This window comes from Monodelphis domestica, chromosome 2 (assembly GCF_027887165.1).
Source record: "Monodelphis domestica isolate mMonDom1 chromosome 2, mMonDom1.pri, whole genome shotgun sequence".
NCBI classification, from domain to species: Eukaryota; Metazoa; Chordata; class Mammalia; order Didelphimorphia; family Didelphidae; genus Monodelphis; species Monodelphis domestica.
Window position 1 is genome coordinate 223,101,073 of NC_077228.1, and position 20,181 is coordinate 223,121,253.

The 20,181-nt window shown below is 31.6% G+C and overlaps 1 protein-coding gene across 2 annotated transcripts in view; it reads left to right on the top strand.

The window, feature by feature from the left end:
* ABCA5 (ATP binding cassette subfamily A member 5) overlaps window positions 1-18,088 on the top strand; it is a 182,831-nt gene extending 164,743 nt beyond the window's left edge. For both annotated transcript variants that reach the window (XM_056817224.1, XM_056817225.1), the window contains 8 exons: window positions 1,664-1,842; window positions 2,213-2,288; window positions 2,365-2,459; window positions 3,694-3,813; window positions 7,925-8,074; window positions 12,276-12,355; window positions 12,883-12,938; window positions 13,880-18,088. In XM_056817224.1, the coding sequence (XP_056673202.1) occupies window positions 1,664-1,842; window positions 2,213-2,288; window positions 2,365-2,459; window positions 3,694-3,813; window positions 7,925-8,074; window positions 12,276-12,355; window positions 12,883-12,938; window positions 13,880-13,987 (864 nt within the window). In that variant the 3' untranslated portion in view covers window positions 13,988-18,088. The remainder of the gene's footprint in view (window positions 1-1,663; window positions 1,843-2,212; window positions 2,289-2,364; window positions 2,460-3,693; window positions 3,814-7,924; window positions 8,075-12,275; window positions 12,356-12,882; window positions 12,939-13,879) is intronic.
* The last annotated feature ends 2,093 nt before the right edge of the window (window positions 18,089-20,181 follow it).

Consider the following 20,181-nt stretch of genomic DNA (forward strand, 5'->3'; position numbering starts at 1 on the left):
TTGCCACCAGTAGGAACATTTCTCCTGCCTCTGGGATTTTGACTGGGTCTCCTCCTTTCCTTCAGCTGCAAATGCTAGTGCTCCCCTCTGTCCTGGAATTGAGACCATACATCTTGTTTCTTCATGAAATACCACAAACATGTCTTTCTGCCCTAAACCTATGCCCTTGGCCCCTATTCCTCTATTGCTTCAAGTGCTATCCTTTTGGCCCTGGGATTGTGACCTCAATCTATATAATAGGGTCTTGAACCCAGTGCCAGAAAAGGATCCCCTGCAGTCATCCAACCAATTTGATCCCTCACCTCCATGCCATCATCAGTGTGTTGAGATTTCCCAAGACTTGCTACCTACAGTGCAGCTTCTCCAAAGGAACTGCCTGTGCTTCACTCCCATGACCCATCCTCGTCCTGATGAGACAGGCTTTTCTTGCTTATCTCCTAAATTGTCTTGGGCAGGAAAATTGTTTCACTTGACTTTTTGTTGGTTATGCTGCTCCAGAATGCTATTTGAATCATTATTTTAGAGTTATTTAGAAGAGAATTTAGGACAGCTCACCTGAATGTTTCTCTGCTCTGCCATCTTGGCTCCACCTCTCCCATCAGAGGTGCTTAACAAACATTAATTTGATTTTACTGACTGGGACTAGAGGATGAAGACATTGGAAATGAAGGCATTAGAGAGAGTGGTAAGAGAAGAAGTATTTTCAGTAGAAATCCAGGTTTTCATAAACCAGAAGATTTAATTCAGTAAATTAAATCAGTTTGACATTCAGTGTCTAAAATGTGCAAAGGCTTTGGGTGAGGATAAATAAAACAAACAAAAGAATAGTCTCTACCATCCCTAACATCTAGCAACAATTTTTTCCTAGGGAAAAAATTAAGGGGAATATATTTAAGGTAAAGAAGGAGGTAGTTTATTTATTTTTAAACAATGGAAAGAGAATTCCAGAGGGGAAGCTTGGTATAGGAGGGTAAAGCAAAGATAGAAACCAAGTTGGGGTGGAGTACAAATAGATCTTAATCATACCATATTAGAATATAAGAAAAACTGGCAATTAAAGGCATTTTTGTCTAATCAGAAGATATTTCTACATCACAAGAATTAGTGAAACTGGAGTTAGAAATGTACTGACTGTGAGGTCAGTATTCAATACCCATTGTAAGCAGCTTTTAGAATAAATTGGCCCCAGTTGGAACATTGTTTTGAAGGTGCCTTTGCTTATGGTATCTTGCTTGTATAGACTTACAATTTCATTGCATTGATGGGGACAGGAGGACCAAGGTTTTGGAATACTGGAAATTTATTGAAATGATGGAAGTTTTATGCATCAAACCCCCTAAGTTGGTTGCAGTGGGGAAAAAAAAAGTGATTGCCTAAAGTTTTATGGAGGTCAAAAGGTTCTAAGATTAAAAAGAAGCTTCTGCTGATGACTGTTCAGAATCATCTTGTGTCCTCATTGCTGACCTCAGGTCCTGTTTTATATGACCTTTTCTGTATTGTATATTGCACATAGTCTTTTTATAGTCTTTAGCCAAACTCAGTATAATTCTGATTTGCTCTTACCCAGACCATCAAGAATTCAATTAAATGATAATCTTTATAAACTAAAGTAATAGTATTTATTATACTAAGACCTACTAAAAATGAATTTACTTTTAAATAGGTACTTCTGGGAGATAATTCCTCAGAACTGAGTGCCAAAGATGATGATTCCATTAAGTATATAGGCTATTGTCCTCAAACAAATCCACTTTGGCCAGATATTACATTGCAAGAGCACTTTGAAATATATGGGGCTATAAAAGGAATGCATAGAAGTGATGTGAAAGAAGTCATAAAAAGGTAAAAATTTTCTTTGCAGTCTCTTTTATCCACTTATATACTTATATAACAGACATTTCTGTAGCTTAATAGCTGCTTTGAAGACTAGTAATTTGTTTAAGGAGTTTATTTAGAAAGTATTAATAACTTTTAAAAAAGATATTCAATACTTCTGATTGTTATGAATTTCTTTGTATGTTAAAGATTATCAACATTTTTATTATGATACCATATTTTTAGAGGAATGAGAAATTGAGATGTTCATTCTTATATTGAATAATTGCCATCAATAAATTCTCTTCCTAAAATGATTAGCATTTATTTGACTGATGAATTTGTGTATGGATACTTGTATTTAAAAGTATACTATATTTATGTTGACCATTTTCAGAATCACAAGTGCACTTGATTTAAGAGAACATAGCCAGAAAACTACGAAGAAATTACCAGCTGGGATAAAGCGCAAGGTATAGTACTTGGCAGCATCGTGATGGAATCTTATATGAACAAAACCTTTCACTTAATTTATATCTTTGTTTCTAGTTGTGTTTTGCACTGAGCATGCTTGGAACTCCCCAAATTACATTGTTAGATGAACCATCTACAGGTATGGATCCTAAAGCCAAGCAGCATATGTGGTGAGTGTATACTACTACTATAGAAACATAGTGTGTTAAATTATATTATACTCAGATCAAAATATTTAGAGTGTCAAAATTATTTGATTAAGAGAATTATATTCTTACCTTCAGATTATAAGTAGATTTCAACTGGAAAGAATAGTGAATGAGAAAATAAGACACCTGAGTGCCAATGTCTTGGCTTCTGACTATATTTCCTGAGGGTAGTCGTTTCATTTCTTTGAACCCTAATTTCAGCATCTGTAAAAGATATTGCACTAGTTGATATTTAAGATTCTTCCCAACTCAAAAGTTCTGTGAAACTGTAATTTGGTTTATTATATCAAAAAGTTCTAATAAATACAATATGACTTCAGTTTCTCACTCTTTCTTAAAATATTGGTTAATTTTTATACCTACCATAAAATTAGCATAGGTATAATTAGAAAAAATAGATTATGTAGTTGTAAAACATTTTATAATTCATTATTTCTAAACATTTATCATTTTTATAAAGTATATTTAAATATGTAAGTTATATGTATATGAAATAGTTCTTCCTCAATTTGTATAAAAGTAGTTATCTTTCAGGAAACTTGGAATTTTAAATAGTTAACTAGCCTTCTTGTCCCTATTCTTTCATATGTAAAATGCAGTGTATAGTAGAGATAAGCTCACATTTCTTTTATCTGAATAATAATAATAATAACTAGCATTTTATAGCAATTGTAAGGTTTGCAAAACACTTTAAAATTTTTATTTTACCCTCACAACATCTCTGGGAAGGAGATATTATTATTACATTCATTTTACAGATGAATACTCTAAGGCAGACAGAAATTAAGTAACTTTTCACAGGGTTACATAGCTAACAAATGTCTAATGGCAGATTGGAATTCAGGTCTTCCCATCTATGGGTCTGACACTTTATTCAATGTGCTGCCTACCTGCCTTTTAAACTTAGTTTTAATATTTATCAATTTAAAAACAAATATTATTATAAAATTACCTTTTCAACCTAGATACAATAAAAACATATCCATTTTCCTCTTTTTAAAACTGCAATGAAAATGAAAGAACATAATTGAAAGTACGTGGTAAAAAATAGTGACTACAATATTTAACAAATTGTTACAAGTCAAAAATTGAACTGAATTAAAAAGCTTAGGTAATTGTAGTAAGACCTGTTGTATCTGTAGTAAAACGTAGAAATATAAAATTATAAACAATCCTTCTTTTGGATTTCTTTTAGGAGAGCAATCCGAGCTGCATTTAAAAACAAAAGGAGAGCAGCCATCTTGACTACACATTATATGGAAGAAGCAGAGGCTGTCTGTGATCGAGTAGCTATTTTGGTATCTGGACAGTTAAGGTAGGAGCCAGTAGTCACTATAATATTACAATTATACTATAATTTCAAAGGCATGTTATTAATATACTACTGGTATGTATTAAGGTTTTTTTCTTTTTTCTTTAGCCCAAGAGGAAGTCCTCAAAAAGGATTCTGCTTGAGGCTCTAATTTAGGTCAAAATATAGGTAGTTACCTCATTAAAAATTTTTTTTTTACATTTTATTTTATTTTTCCCCTATTATGTATAAAAACAATTTCCAACATTTTCAAAAGAATTTTGAGTCTCAAATTCTCTCCCTTTCTTTTCCCCCAGCCTCATGATAATCTGTTATTTTACATGTGCAAAAATGGAAGGAAACTTGAACCAACAAAAAATTAAGAATGAAAGTGAAAAAAGTTGTCTTTGGTCTAGATTCAGACTCCTATCAGTTCTTTCTGTGGAATAAGATGGCATTTTTTTTATCAGTCCTTTGGGATTGTTTGAATTTTTTTAATTGCTGATATTAGTTAAATTATTCACAGTTGTTCATCATGTTCACATTATTGCTGTCTCTGTATACATGCTCTTTGGGTTCTGCTTACTGCACTCTCATTTAGTTCATGCAAGTCTTTCCAGTTTTTTCTGAACTGCTCTTGCTAGTAATTTCTTAACGCCCAATAGTGTTCTATTACAAACATAAACAGTAACTTACTCAGCTATTTCCCAATTGATGGGTATCACCTCACTTTCACAAAAAAAGCTGATTTAAATATTTTTGTACATATATGTCCTTCCCTTTAAAAAATCTCTTTGGTATTGCTGGGTCAAAGGATATGTACTATTTTATAGACCTTTAGGCATAGTTCTAAATTGCTCTCCAAAAATGATTAAATCATTTCACTACTCCCCCAACAGTTCATTAGTGTCTTAATTTTCCCCTCCCAAGTTTTGTCATTTTTCTTTTTCTGTTAATCTTATAAATGTGGGGTGGTACCTCAGAGTTATTTTCATTTTTTATTTCTCTAATTCATAGTTATTTAGAATATTTTTATATGATTATAAATAGAAACCTTTAATTACTTTGAGAACTTCTTATTCATATATTTTAACCATTTATCAATGGGAGAATAACTTGTATTTTTATACATTCAACTAATTTTTTCTTTAATTGAGAAATAAAGCCTTTATTGGAGATACTTGTAATACTGTGCATTACTCCCCCCGCCCCCATTTGTCCTTTTCTCTCTCCTTTCATTCTGTCTAACCTTAAAAGTGGTTAGCTTCTGACCATTATATTGGCTAATTTGCTCTCTTTTCTATGAGCACCCTCTTCTCTTATTCCCTTTCCCTCCTACTTTTTGGTAGGTAAATATATGCAATTGATTGTATATGTTTTTCCCTCTTGGAGCCAATTCTGATGAGAGCAAGTTTCAAGTGGTCCCTTCCCCACTTCCTCCATCTTCCCTTCCACTGTAAAGCTCTTTAATGCCTCATAAGAATAACATTCTTAGTTATAAGGATCAGCTTCCTATGTAGAAATGTAAATAGTTCAACCTTACTGAACATCTTTTGATTTCCCTCTTATCTTTTTTAATACCTTTTCATATGAGTTTTTTTTTGAGAATCAGATTTTCCAATCAGCTCTGGATTTTTCATCATGAATATTTGAAAGTCCTCTAATTCATTGAATATCTATTTTTCCCCTTAAAAATTATGCTCAGTTTTGCTGAATAAGCGATTTTTGTTTGAAGTCATAACTTTTTTGCTCCATGGAAAATTATATTCCAGGCCCTCTTATCTTTTAATGTAGAAGCTGCTAAATCTTTTATTACTTTGATTGGTTCCATGATGTTTAAATTGTTTCTTTTTAGTTGCTTACCATATTTTCTCCTTGACTTCAGAATCCTATAATTTGGCTGTAATATTCCTGGGAGTTAACATTTTGGGATCTTGTTCAGGAGGTGATTGGTAGATTCTTTCAAATTCTGGTTCTAGAATACCAGGACAGTTCTTTTTTTATAATTTCTTGAAAATGATGTCTAAGCCCTTTTTTATAGTGACTTTCATGTAATCCAGTAATTCTTAGATTATCTCTCCTCAATTTATTTTCTGGGTCAGTTTTTTCCTAATAATATATTTCACATTTTCTTCTATTTTTTTTCATTCTTTTGACTTTGAGTTTTTCTTTATGTCTAATGGAGTCATTAGTTTCTACTTGCAAAATTCTAATTTTCAAGGCATGATATTTTTTTGTTATAGAACAGTCTTTTAAAATCAAAAATCAAAATCATATATCCATATTAACAAATGATCAATCATAAGTTTTCTTATGCATTTCTTCTCCAACCTTTCTCTAGATGTGGATAGCATTCTTTCTTATAAGTCCCTTGGATTGTCCTGAATCATTGCATTACTACTAGTAGTAAAGTCAATTACATTTGTTCATACTACAGGGTTCCATATACTTTGTACAATGTTCTTCTGGTTCTGCTCTTTTCATTCTGCATCAGTTCATGTCTTTCCAGTTCTTATAGAAATCAAGCAGTTCATCTTTCCTTATGGGATAATAATATTCCATCACCATCATATACCACAATTTTCAGCCATTCCCCAATCAAGAGAAAACCACTCATTTTCCATTTTTACTTCCACAAAAAGCTCAGCTATAAATATTTTTGTGCAAACAGGTCCATCCCCATTTTTGTATCTCTTTGGGATACAAACCTAGTAGTGATAGTGCTAGATCCAAGGGCATTTACTCCTTTGAAGTTCTTTGTGCATAATTCCAAATTGCCTTCCAGAATGGTTGGATCAATTCATAACTCCACCAGCAATGCATTAGTGTTTCAATTTAAGGCATGATTTTCTTGAGTGAGCTTTTGTACTTCCTTTCCATTTGACCACTTCTACTTTTTAAAGAGTCTGTTTCCTCAGTGAATTTTGCATTTAAAAAGTTCTTATCTTCATTGCATTTTTGTATATCTTTTTCCATTTGACATATTCTTTTTTTTTAAGCTATTAATTTCTTCATTGTTTTTGTGCCTCCTTTATCAAGTTGCTGACTTTCCCCTATGATTTTCCTGTATCATTCTCATTTCTTTTCCCAATTTTCTTCTGCCTCTCTTATTTGATTTTTAAAATCCTTTTTGAACTTCTCCATTAATTTTTTTGAACTTGAGAGCAATTCATATTTTTTTTGGAGACTTTGGATGCAGTAGTATTGACTTTATTATCTTTTTCTGCATTGTGTTTTGCTCTTCCCTGTTAGAAAAATAACATTCTATGCTGATTTTCTTGTTTTGTTGGTTACTCATTTTCCAGCCTTTTACTTTTAATTGAAAAATAACCCTGTTGAATTTTTATATATATATATATATATATATATATATAAATAAATATATACATACATACATATATATACCCTTCTTGGTCTGTGCTGTAGTCTGTGAGTAATCAAAAGAACTCTTTTCTGCTTTGGAACTATGATCAGCATCCCCTGCTCCACTGTGACTGCAAGTGCTTTGAGTGTGCTGATGCTTTTCCTCACCCTGAGACCTTGATTCAAGGGTGTGAGCTGGATCTATCTGTGTATAGGTGATGGGGCAAGTCTTGCCCCCAAAGCCAGCAAAGGGACCCCTGTAATCTCCTTCTGTGCAACTGTCAGGATACCTTTATCATCTATGGCTAAGAACTCTGGAAATATTTGCTGCTGTTTCAGGTGCCCTAAAGGCCTGTTTCTGTGATAGGACTTGTCTTTGGGTACTACTTTGCAATCCATTTCCACCCAGGTGCAATAGATATTTTGTACCAGCCTTCTAATTTGTTTTGGGCTGAAAAATTATTTCACCCCATCTTTTGTGGGTAATGCTGTACTAGAATTCATTTTGAGGAATTATATCATAATTGTTTAGAGGGTAATTTGGTAGAGATCAGGTGAATCTGTGTACCTTCCCCACTATCTTCTTGTTCTCCCATTTAGAACTGATTTATGTGTATATTAAATGTGGTACATAAATTTTTGAGCATGGTATTGGGTAAATTTTTTAATACTGTTTTGGGTTTTAATATGATACTATCCCTATCCATTGATACATGTCATTTTGTGTTTAAGTGACTTAGGGTTCTTTTTTACATTTTTCAAACTGTTGCAGGTGTATTGGCACTGTTCAGCATCTAAAAAGTAAATTTGGCAGTGGCTACTTTTTGGAAATTAAATTGAAGGACTGGATGGAAAATCTGCACGTGGAACAGCTTCAAAGACAAATTCACTATATTTTCCCAAATGCAATTCGCCAGGAAAGGTAAAGATTAAAAAAATTCAGTAGTATAATATTACAATTATAGATAGTCTGTTCCTATAGAAAGATTTGAGATTTTCATTTATTGGAGAATATACACCTAATTAAAATATCAAAGATGATCCTGTAGTTTAATAATACAATCTTAATTTTGTTTCTGCTATTATCTTGATCATTTTCATATTCTGATTTATAAGTTCCTTAAGAAAAAAGACTTTTTGTGCAATCAGAACATGTGAAAAGTGGAGTATTGTGCTTCAGAACATTTTACATGTTGAGAAAAATTCCTACCCTGAAGCCTCATTGTGGTATGGATTATGAGTTCTTAAAGAATATGTCATTGGTATGTACATAAACTCAAAATCTTTCTGAAGAACAAACTAGGTAAATGAAAGAACTAAACTATATCTGTATTGATAGTCTCTTGAAAAATTAATTAGAAGATAAAAAAAGTAGTCACTTTCCATTCTAATCCATCTAACCTATTACAATTTAGACACTAAGGTAATTTCATTAAACTTCAGTGGCTTCCTCTTACCTCCTGGATCAAATGTAAACTCCTTTATTTGGCATTAAAAGCTTTTCATAACCTGGCCCCTTCCTAGATTTCTAGTTCATTTATTAACATTACTTTATGTACTCTCTAGTTAACTACACTGATCTACATATTCCTCACATATTTACCCTACTTTTTATCTCTATATTTTTTTCCTTGGCTATTCCTTGTGCCTGAAATTATCTATTTTTTTGCCTTTACTTTTAATTTTACTGATTTCTTTAACGTTTACCATTTTAAAATCTCACATTCTGCAAGAGGCCTTTTGCTCTTCCCCTGCAGGCCACCTGCATCTTTAGCACTTAAAAGTGACTGGCACATACTATGCTTAATGCTTGTTGACTGACTGACTGAAAAATTTGGAGAGGTGAAATTGGACAAAGTGATTTCCTATTACTTTTATTTTTTAAATTAATTAATTAATTGATTTTTTAAAAATTTGGTCAATTTCAAACATTATTCTTCTTCTATTGCTCCCTCCCCTCCACCCGCCCTTCCCGTAGGCAATGCACAATTCTACTGGGTATTACATGAGTCCTTGGTCAGAGTCCATTTCCATGCTGTTGATGTTTGCAGGAGGATGTTCATTTAGGGTCTATATCCCCCTCGACTCATGTAATCAAGCAGTTGTTTTTTTTCAGTGTTCCTACTCCCACAGATTTTCCTCTGAATGGGGATAGTGTTCTTTCTCATAGATCCCTCTGGGTTGTTCATGATCACTGCATTGCCACTAATGGAGAAATCCATTACATTCTATTGTACCACAATGTATCAGTCTCTGTGTACATGTTCTCCTGGTTCTGCTCCTTTTGCTCTGCATCACTTCCTGGAGGTTGTTCCAATTCCCATGGAATTCCTCTACTTTATTATTCCTTTGAGCACAATAGTATTCCATCACCAACATATACCACAATTTGTTCAGCCATTCCCCAATTGAAGGGCAACCCCTCATTTTCCAATTTTCTGCCACCACAAAGAGCATAGCTACGAATATTCTTGTACAAGTCTTTTTCTTTATTATCTCTTTGGGCTACAAACCCAAAACTATAGCTGGATGAAAGGGCCGACAGTGTTTTAGCGCTCTTTGGGCATAGTTCCAAATTGCCCTCCAGAATGGTTGGATCAATTCACAACTCCACTAGGAATGAATAATGTCCCAACTTTGCCACATCCCCTCCAGCATTCATTACTTACCATTGCTGTCATGTTAGCCAATTTGCTAGGTGTGGGTGATACTCAGAGTTGTTTTGATTTGCATCTCTCTGATTATAAGAGATTTAGAACCCTTTTTCATGTGCTTATTAGTAGTTTTGATTTCTTTGACTGAGAATTGCCTATTCATGTCCCTTGTCCATTTATCAATTGGAGAATGGCTTGATTTTTTTGTACACTTGATTTAGCTCTTTGTTAATTTGAGTAATTAGACCTTTATCAGAGGTTGTTGTTATGAAGATTTTTTTCTAATTTGTTGCTTCCCTTCTGATTTTGGTTACATTGGGTTTTTTTTGTACAAAAACTTCTTAATTTGATGTAATCAAAATTATTTATTTTACATTTTGTGACTTTTTCTAACTCTTACTTGGTTTTAAAATCTTTCCTTTTCCAGTCATCTGACGTATACTATTCTGTGTTCACATAATTTACTTATAGTTTCCTTCTTTATGTTCAAGTCATTCACCCAATGAATATATTTAATATATTTAAAGGCAATAATAAACATAATTTCATAGGACATTTGGTTATCTCATTTTGCAGTGTTCATAATAATAATAAGCAAAAGAGACTATCATGAAACTGATTGTTAATGTGTCAACAGTTGTTTCAACTAGTGAAGAAATAGAGAATATTATGAGGATTTTGACAATAAACTCCAATCTAGTCATTGTATATTTTGATATTGAGTGCCTTCAGTGAGAAGGTAGGTATATATGAGGATTTCAAAAGACACATTGGAAAATATGGCTCAGGTTTGAGAAACAAAGAATGCTGGAAAGTGGTGTCTGTCACAAGCAAAGGAATTAAGTATTTTTACATATAGGAAAGAACTGATTACTGTTATGGGAATTTTATTTTAATATCCTTTGTGTAGTCAAAGCTATGAGAAAAGATTCAAAATAAATGTCAAGTGACAAGAAAGGTTAAAAGTGAAAAGGGTCTTTAATAGCAACAGCTTTAGCTTTATTCCAAAAGAACTATTTGTTTAAAACCACAGACAGACAAAATATTAACCTTAATCATCACTGTCCCCTACCAAACTGCCTTGGCCAAACATATGCTTGATGATCATTCAAAAGAATATGGCAGCTAAAGACAACAATTGGGATAGAATTTAAACCCATTTGTAAAATTCTGTGGAAGAGAAAAATGGAAGATTATGCTTAGCAAGAAAATGAAGTTAAAACAAGTTTCAGTGAAACTTACTGTGTGACCCAAATGAACGATATCATTTCAGAAATAAATAAAACCTTACAAGATGATAAATAGATGTAAAATGGAATAGATTTTTCTGATCTGCAATCTCCCAACTCCTGGCTGTTAGTTGTTTCTCTTCTTCCCCCACAACCTTGTATTTGATGACTTTATATATATTCTTTTTATTATTATGCTAATTATCCTTCTATACACATTTTTTTCTCCTCTTAGCACTAATTTCCTGTGAGTAGGAATTGTTTTATTCTTTGTATTTATATTACCAGTGTCTGGCATATGTTAGATACTTAAATACTGAGTTGATTTATTAAGTAGAACAAGAAGAAGCCTTTTTTCCAACAAGTAATATTTCATATATTTATATATAAAAATTCTAGATTTTTTAAAACTAAATTTTATGCAGGTGAGGGGGGAAACTTCTTGTAACTAATATAAATAGTCAAGCAAATAAAATTCCCTCATTGGCCATGGAAATCTCAATATCTCAATCTGTTATTTATCAGAAGGCGGGTGGTATATATTCACTCCACTTCATCTCAAATTCTATTTATCATGTTGATCAGAGTTCTTAAAATTTTTTAATATTCTTACTGTATAATTGTTTTCCTATTCCAATCACCTCTCTCTGCATCAGTTCATATAAGTTTTTCTGAAAAAAAAACCTTCATCCCCTTCATCATTCTTAATAGCATTCTATTACATTCATATACCATGATTTGTTCAATTTTTTCCAAATTGGTGGACATTTTGTTCAGTTTCCATTTTTTTTTGCCATCACAAAAAGAGATTTGCTATAAATATTTTTGAACATATGGTTTCTTTTTTTAAAAATCCCTTTAATGTATAGATCTAGTAGTTGTATCTTTGGGTCAAAATGTATCCACAGTTTAGTAACTTTTGGGGACTAGACTGAGTGTATATTGAGTAGTTAATCTTTATTTATGAAAGAATATGGGAAAAAAATTACACCGGAACAGAAGGCACAAGAATGGTTTTGATATATGCTGATAAAATGAATACTCATTTCAATGAAATCATAGTTTCATTTATGTATTGAGAATAAATTTTAAATTTTATTCATAACAATGCTAAAATTGTGATTTAAAAAAAATCCTTCACTATGCAGGAATGGATAATTCATTATTTTTATGATTTGATATGATGTAGAGATTATTACTTTAAGTCTTTTGGTAATTTAGGCTTCATTATATTTTTCAGTTTTTCTTCTATTTTGGCTTATAAAATTCCTAAAGAAGATGTAAGATCTCTTGCACAGTCTTTTTCTGCTCTGGAAGAAGGTATGAGATTCTAAAGCATTTCAGGATAGTCCCTAATTTTATAAATTTCATATATTCCAAAACATTATAATTCTGTTGTTTGGAACTCGGAATCTAAAACACCATAGCTAACAGTCATATGTAGATTGTTCTTGATCATAGTAGTTTATAGTATTCAGGGTTCTAGCAATCCTGTACTTCCCTGAGGACCTCTAGGTATGCTTGATAAGTTCATCCACTGGCCCTTTTACCATTCTACCCTAATTCATGGAAAGAATTTATTCAAGGAATTTGAGTTCGAAATATTCTGATGTACTAGTTAACAATGGCTTTGGGCTAGACAGCTGACACTTGGCTCAGCTACAGTAAAAGTCATGGTATGATATTATCTTAATATATTTGTTAATTTATAATGCACAAAGTTTATATTGATGGTACCTAAATGACTTAATTTTCATAAAAATTGAATTAATTTTGGTTACCATGTGCCCCTTTTTTTGTTTAAAAATATTGATGAGTAAACTCTTCTTTTCATGTCATTTTAATAGCTAAACATACTTTTCATATTGAGGAATACAGTTTTTCTCAAGCAACATTGGAACAGGTATAGTAAAAAGTCAAATATTTTATTTGTATTTCATTCATTTTATTTTGGAACAATATTGTAAACCATACAGAAATGGCGATTATAGAAATCTATGTTGTAAAGACTTCAGTGCTATTTTTGTTACCATAGTAAAAAGTAGGGAGCAGATGAGCTGTAGATCAGGCAACAAAGAGCATCACTAGGTAAAGTAGAAAGAAATTTCTGGCCTACTTTTCCCAGTACTGGCCCATTCTACTGCTATTGCACATCTTATATTTTTGGAAGGAGGAAAAGGGAATCATCCACATATAATCACTATGTGGCAAAGCAGTGTAACTTAAGGAGTTATTCCTGAGAAGCTTTCCCTTATTTATTTTTTGTTTCCCTATGTGGTAAGTATCCTTGGCAACATCTTATATCACTGTTGGCTATGCTGTAAACTGCTTGAGGTCATGAATATGGAGAACACTTTGGGAATGATGAATCTGTTACAGAGACAACTTCATCCTATGGGACTATTCTGTCAGAGTACCCCAGAGGTTCTGGGTTTCTGGCTGGTTTGATTATGGGATTCATTTTTCCTAACTGATTTCAATATCATATTTACACAGAAGTTGTATTAAATTTGTCAAAAATTTTACTAGCATTGGATTTGAAGATCATGTATGGCTATTCCTTAATTATATTACTTTACAAACTCTATCTGTAATATAATTCAGTACCTTTGATGGCAGTTCTGTGTGCATGTGATAATTGGATTCAATGAAATAATTTGTTAAAGATACGGCACAAAATTATTCTCTGCTAATAATTACTAGCTTATCTTTCTATTGCTAGTGTCAAGAAATATATTTTAATATTTAATGTCAAAATGTAGAACCAAACTTAAATAATTTGAGTGATTTCTTTTATTTTCTTTTATACAACATGTTTTGGACTTTATTTCTTCTCCCATTTAGGTTTTTGTAGAACTCACTAAAGAACAGGAGGAAGAAGATAACAGTTGTGGAACTTTAAACAGCACACTTTGGTGGGAAAGGACCCAGGAAGACAGAGTTGTATTTTGAACTCTTACCTTTCAAATCCTCTAAGAGGATTTTTTTTTCCTTACACTTCATTACTTTTGTATTGTTTTAAGATCAATCTTTGTAACATGTCCTGTGAACCATGAAAAAATCTTTTGGGTCATAGGAAATGGTCATATCATTACATTTCTAGAATTCTCTGATTGCTATGTTTTGGTTTTCTTTTGTGTAACTAATTGTATTTTAGTGTTACAATCTAAAGGATATTTCTTTCTGACCTATATTTTGAGAGAAGCATTTACTTGTCATTTTTCTCTACTTTTGCGAATAGTGTTTCTCTGTTTACATTTGCACTAATAGTGGAAGATAGCATTTTTATTTTGACAATTTTTCTTTGTTGAATTTTTCATTTACTTTTGGGGAAAAATCCACCTCCAACTTGACCAGAAAATAAGCTATTATGTTGTAGGTAAATTTAAGTAGCCATTGAAACTAGCAAATAGGATAGAGACTTAAAAGACACCACATACTGTTTTCTATCTTTTGGTTTTTAGAATTAAGTTCTCACAAAAACTCTATTTGCAGACCTTCTTAAAAAAGCAGCAGTAGAAAAGGTGTCTGAAAGAGAAATTCATATGAAAAATATGTCTACTAAATAGTAACCAGTGTGAATGGTTTTAATTCAAATCTTTTTAGGTACTTTAGGAGAATATTCATTGTATTTTCAAGCTAATTTGATTGATTTCTGTTGAAGTATATTCTACATTTTGGAATAATGACATTTCTTGGTCATTATTTATTAATTATATTTATTATTGATTTGGCTGATACCCTGGGTTTTTTTTGCTGCATAGATTGTCTAGAATGCAGAAAACTGCTAGATTAAGATAATTCACTTTCCCTTACTAAAAGGAGTATTTTCTATTTTGCTTAGTACAGAAGAGTATATATTTGCTTCTTAATGACCTGGAAGGAAAATGGAGTAGGCTTTTTCATATTTGCTAGTATTTTTACTTCAGACAGTACATACTTGTGTTTTAGGAATTTTAACCATCATTGGTTTGTTTTATTATAGAGACAAGCCAAGAACAGAAGTTACTGTCTATATTAGGGAACAAATCAGAATTTCATCATTTTTCCAGAGCTGTAATGTGTAACGAGACTGATTTAAGCTTTAATTTAGTATAATTATTTATGGTATACAAGTATCAAGAATATCATCTTCCCATTAGCTACTTAAACCTCATTAATTTAAGCTAAACACTGCCTAGATCCACCTAATGATTGTAGATAGTACTGACAGAAAATATATGGTACTAATACAGAATATATGTGGCTTACAGTATAAGAAAAACAAATGCACAAAACCAACTTGAAAACAAACTTGGTGGGGTGATTATTTACATAATAAAGAGTTATTTACTTTAAAATATGTCATTTCAGGGTTTCTTTAAACAGCTAGTTTAATGCATTTAAAATTATTTCATATAGAGAAATTAGACTTACATCACACTTAAGGAATATCTATTGTATAATTCTAATCCCGACCAAATAGACAGAAATATGTAAATGAATATAATGTACCTTTTTTCATTCTAGTATCAATCATATTTTTGTAATTTTCCCAACTGATATGGCTTGGTGAAAGTTAACCTCAGTGATCTTACTATTCATTTTAATGATTTCTGCCACACCAGCTATCTTTATACTTAACTAATATTTAAAAAATAATGAATATGAGTTTTACCTTTCCTCAGTGAAGAACCACAGGCTTTGGATTTTATTTTCTCCAAATTCTTTCCTTTTATGATTGCCAAAATTATTTATCATTTTAACAAAGTCTTCCCAAGATACAATGGAATATATTTCTGTTTTATTCATTTGAGACTGTCTCTTGCTTTGTTCTTTTTATTTTTTGACTTGGACATCACTCATTTCTATACCAACAGCATGAACTTTAGTAATACATTTGCCAGTTTAGAGACAGGCTTAAAAGGAAATGTCTTGCTTTTCTAGATAAATTTGTAAATAAATATTTTATGTTTGAAACAAATCATTGCTGAATAACCCTTAAATGAAAAGTCACTTAATAACTAAAAATCATTGTTATATATTTGTCTGTTTTTTTATGTTGAAAAGAGGTATTTTACTTAAGGGTATAATTTTTTAACCATCAGTTACCCTGGACAGCTTATAAAAACTAAGAAGTAATTAGTAAGTTATACCTGTAAATTGAAATAATTTTAAACATAATATTGAACCTCTGAGAACTATTCATTCCCACTGAGAAAATTTAATACAAATTTTAGTTAAAATATACACGGATTTTTAAAATACCAAACAAATAGTTTTAATTTGGTATGCATAAATATACATAGAAGTAATTAAATAAAAAAGTTTAAATATAGAGTTTAGATTCTTTTAAGTCAAATTTACATTATTAGCATGGTAATTTAGTTGCTTTTTATTTTCTTCTTCAACACATGCTCTTGAACAAATTTGGCAGTTTTAAGGATATCACATTTTTTATAATGTTTATCTTTAAAGCACTTATTCCCCACTACCGATTGTCAGAGATAAAGACTGATTCCATGCTTCCTTGGTAACATTTTTATTTTTTATTCTTATCTAAGTTGAATATATGACTGATAGTCTTTATAAAAAAGCAAGGCCAATTTTAATATTGATAGTATATAGTTCATGTTTATGAAATAATACTACAGTGCACAATCCAGAAATATTTATGTTATATATATTTATATATATATGATAGAACAAACATAATGATTAAAAGGTATATTTGTATTGATAAAGGTTGGTTAAAAAAATAAGAACATCCATCTTCACTCAGAATATTCTTGGTTTTTAAAAGCATAAGTTAGGTGTTTGATAAGGTCAGTCCTTTGTAAAAAGTATAAAATAAAAGGTGAGAAGCAATAGGAAATATTTATAGTAACTAAAATAATATAATCAAATTTATTGGAACTTAATTGTTTCATAAGATTTGCCTCAGAAAGAAAGTTTTCAGACCTTCAGTATTGACTTTTTACCTTTTAGCCTAGGATTCTTACTTAAATTCTTTTGCTTTTAATAAGTTTGAGTTCAGTAAAAATTTAATTAGCTTAGAAAAATTTTTGCTCAGTGTTTCATGTGGACTTTATTCTGTTGTGTTTGTACTGAGTGACTTGAGATAAGTGATGACTATATATGAATTGCATACCATTAATTTGAACAGATGAAAATAGTTATTCTTTTTAGTTTTGATCTTAACAACATTCTGGCACCTGACCATTTTTCCTTTCTTTGACCTAAATTAGTAAACTTGTCCTTCCAAGTGAAGGCCTTTATTTTTGTATGCACACATTTTATTTTTTCTTTATAAATGTCAATATTTTACTTATTTTAAAAGAAGAAAAATTATTCACTTATTAAAAAGTCATGAATATGAATTAATAATTGTTCATATCCATCTTTTATGTATTTTTGCTATAACACTAATATATCCTTTGCTTTTTGAACTCTGTAAGGATTTACTTTTTAATATAAGTGGAAAATTTTTCTCAGGCTAATACCTTATTTCTATAATAAATATGTGACTTTTTGGCATGTGTTTTTAGTTGTTAGTTCAGGCACGTGAGAAGCTCCTTTCCTTTAAAAATGGAAAATATGGCATAAAAATATATCAGTTTTTAAAAATTTATCTTTCCCAATTACTGTTTTTAAAAATACATCTTCACTTTAAAAACTTGGGAAACTATTTTGAGAACTTGCGCTACATTTTATCTACACTGCTAATTATTTTATTGTCTTAAATTTTCATACAAATACATAATTTCCTTTTGTAGTTTTCAGCAATTATTTTTTGGGGTTTAGATACATTGTACTCTAAAATAGGTCTCATATGAAGCAAACCTCATTTTTCAGTGCTACATTATTGCCTAAGAATATTATAAATATATTTGATGCTGCAGCCATAGTTTTTAATGGAAAGAATGTTATTTAAATCCTTAGTTAAAAACAGTGAGATAATGAATATTTCATTTGATCACTCTGAATTTGAGAAAGATATTTAAGATACAGAACTCTTAAGTGCTTTGAGAATATGACTTCTGATGTTATCTTATTAAAGAATATTGTAATTCATATGTGTCTATTGCATAAATTCATACTTTATCCCACTATGCAGAAAAATACCTCATCCAGGACTTCCTAAGAAAAAACTGGTTAGAACTGGTAAACTGAATTTTTGTATTCAACTGGTATATTATGAGGAAAATATTCTTAGAGGATCTGCTATGTAGATTAACTTAAATCCAGACATTCCCATTTTTGTCTTTGCTATTATTTGTCTTATTTAGTAAGCATAAGGTCTTATTCCATCTAAAAAAACAGTATTAACCCAGAGATCCCTGTTCAGCTACATGTAAAAAGATCATGCCTTCTTAGACATGATGAAGGAAAAACAGATTTATATTTTTAGGAAATACTTATAAACATCACATGTTTAGATAATAAGATAAAAGATTTTATTTAAGTTGAGAGTTCTAGTTTGTTACAAAAGATTGAACCGTAGGAGCAATAGGCCATCTACATTTTATCTCACATATCTTTTTGCATTTAATATATTTCTTTTAAGTAGAATGATAATAGTTTCTGATTCATTTTGTAAGCTATGATAAATGTAAAATTTGACTTTTCTGGCATTAAATTCTTTTTAATGTCTATAGGAAATTACATTCATTTTGCTTTTTTAAAAATTACCCTATCGATGGCTTTCATTTTTTACAGCTTGGCTATTTCCTAATAAGTTGTATCCTCCTAGAGTCTTACTCTGTAACAAAGAAAAAATAGTTTAAGAAAGCAAAGTAAGACAGTATGTCTGACAAGATCCAGCATTCTGTATGAATAAACCACTTCTTTAAGGAGAGGAAATATGTTTCATCATTCTTATGGTGTTAAGATTGGCATTTCCTTTCTCATAAAATTAATGAAATCAGACTAAACTTCAATATTTAAAAATACTGGTACTGACAGGAAATATTCAGGGCTTTTTCTGTTTTTTTTTCTCCCCTTTACAAATAAGAAACAAAAAAGGCATGCAAAATTAACCCCGATATCATTTTAAATATCTATTATGTGTCCTGTTTTCATTTATGGTGAGAATGTCAAAATGGATATTGTTTTGTACTTATGACAATGAAATGAAAGCCAAACCATAAAAAAGCTGCCACAAAAACAAGTGACTGGTTCCCCTAAAGGGATGATTTTAACACATTGGCAGAGTTGGTTTTATCATATTCCCAAAGGCAGCAAATGCTTTCACATATCTATGGAACTTGCTCCCTTCTCAGCTTTGCCTTGTCAAATGTCTAGTTTCCTTCAAAGTTCAAATTAAATACCATGTCCTAAGTCTGGCCTGTCCTGAATCTCCTCCCACCCCTTCCCCATTTCCTAGTGCTTCTGAAAATTACTTTGTTTTTGTCTTGTATGTTTTTAAATTGTATCTATGTTCTACTACTCCCTCATCCCAATATCAAAAATGAGCTTCTTGAGAACCAGGTTTATTTCTGATTGAAGGAAACATTCCATCGTACATTTGAAATATACAAACATTCCACGCTATGTACCTTCCAGTGCTTTTGATGAGCAAACAGAGAACCATGAAGATAAATTACAGCATCTCTTGTTAAATGGGACAGCTAAGTGGCAGAGTAGATAGAGCACTGAGATTGGAGTCACGATGACTCATCTTCCCAAGTACAAATCTCATACAAAGGGCTCACATACTAAGCTGCCCCTGGATGAGTCACTTAACCCTATCAACCTTGGTTTTCTTGTCTGTAAAATGAGCTTGAGTGGGATAAAAACAACTACCTACTCAAATTACAAACCTGGAGTCAGAAAGTGAGAGTAGAAGAAACAGTGCCCTAATGTGGCAAATGCAATGTATGGGCACAGAAACAAAGATTATATAGGTTCTTGACCCAAGACCTCTCCCACCTTCCTCTCTCTGACTCTAATCTCGGCACAAAGTCTGCCACAATCAGAAAACAGCAAAAAACATAGCATGTGCTCCCGCTGGGGAGGAGGTATAAGGTGATGGGGAGATAACAATGTCCTGAGAGAGGGATTCCCTTAGCTTCTAAAGGTATGAGCAGCTACTGAGGTAGGATAGCCTGACTGCTTTCCTCCTTGAAGTGAGATAAGGAGTCTCCCAACTCTCTGGACCCATGGCA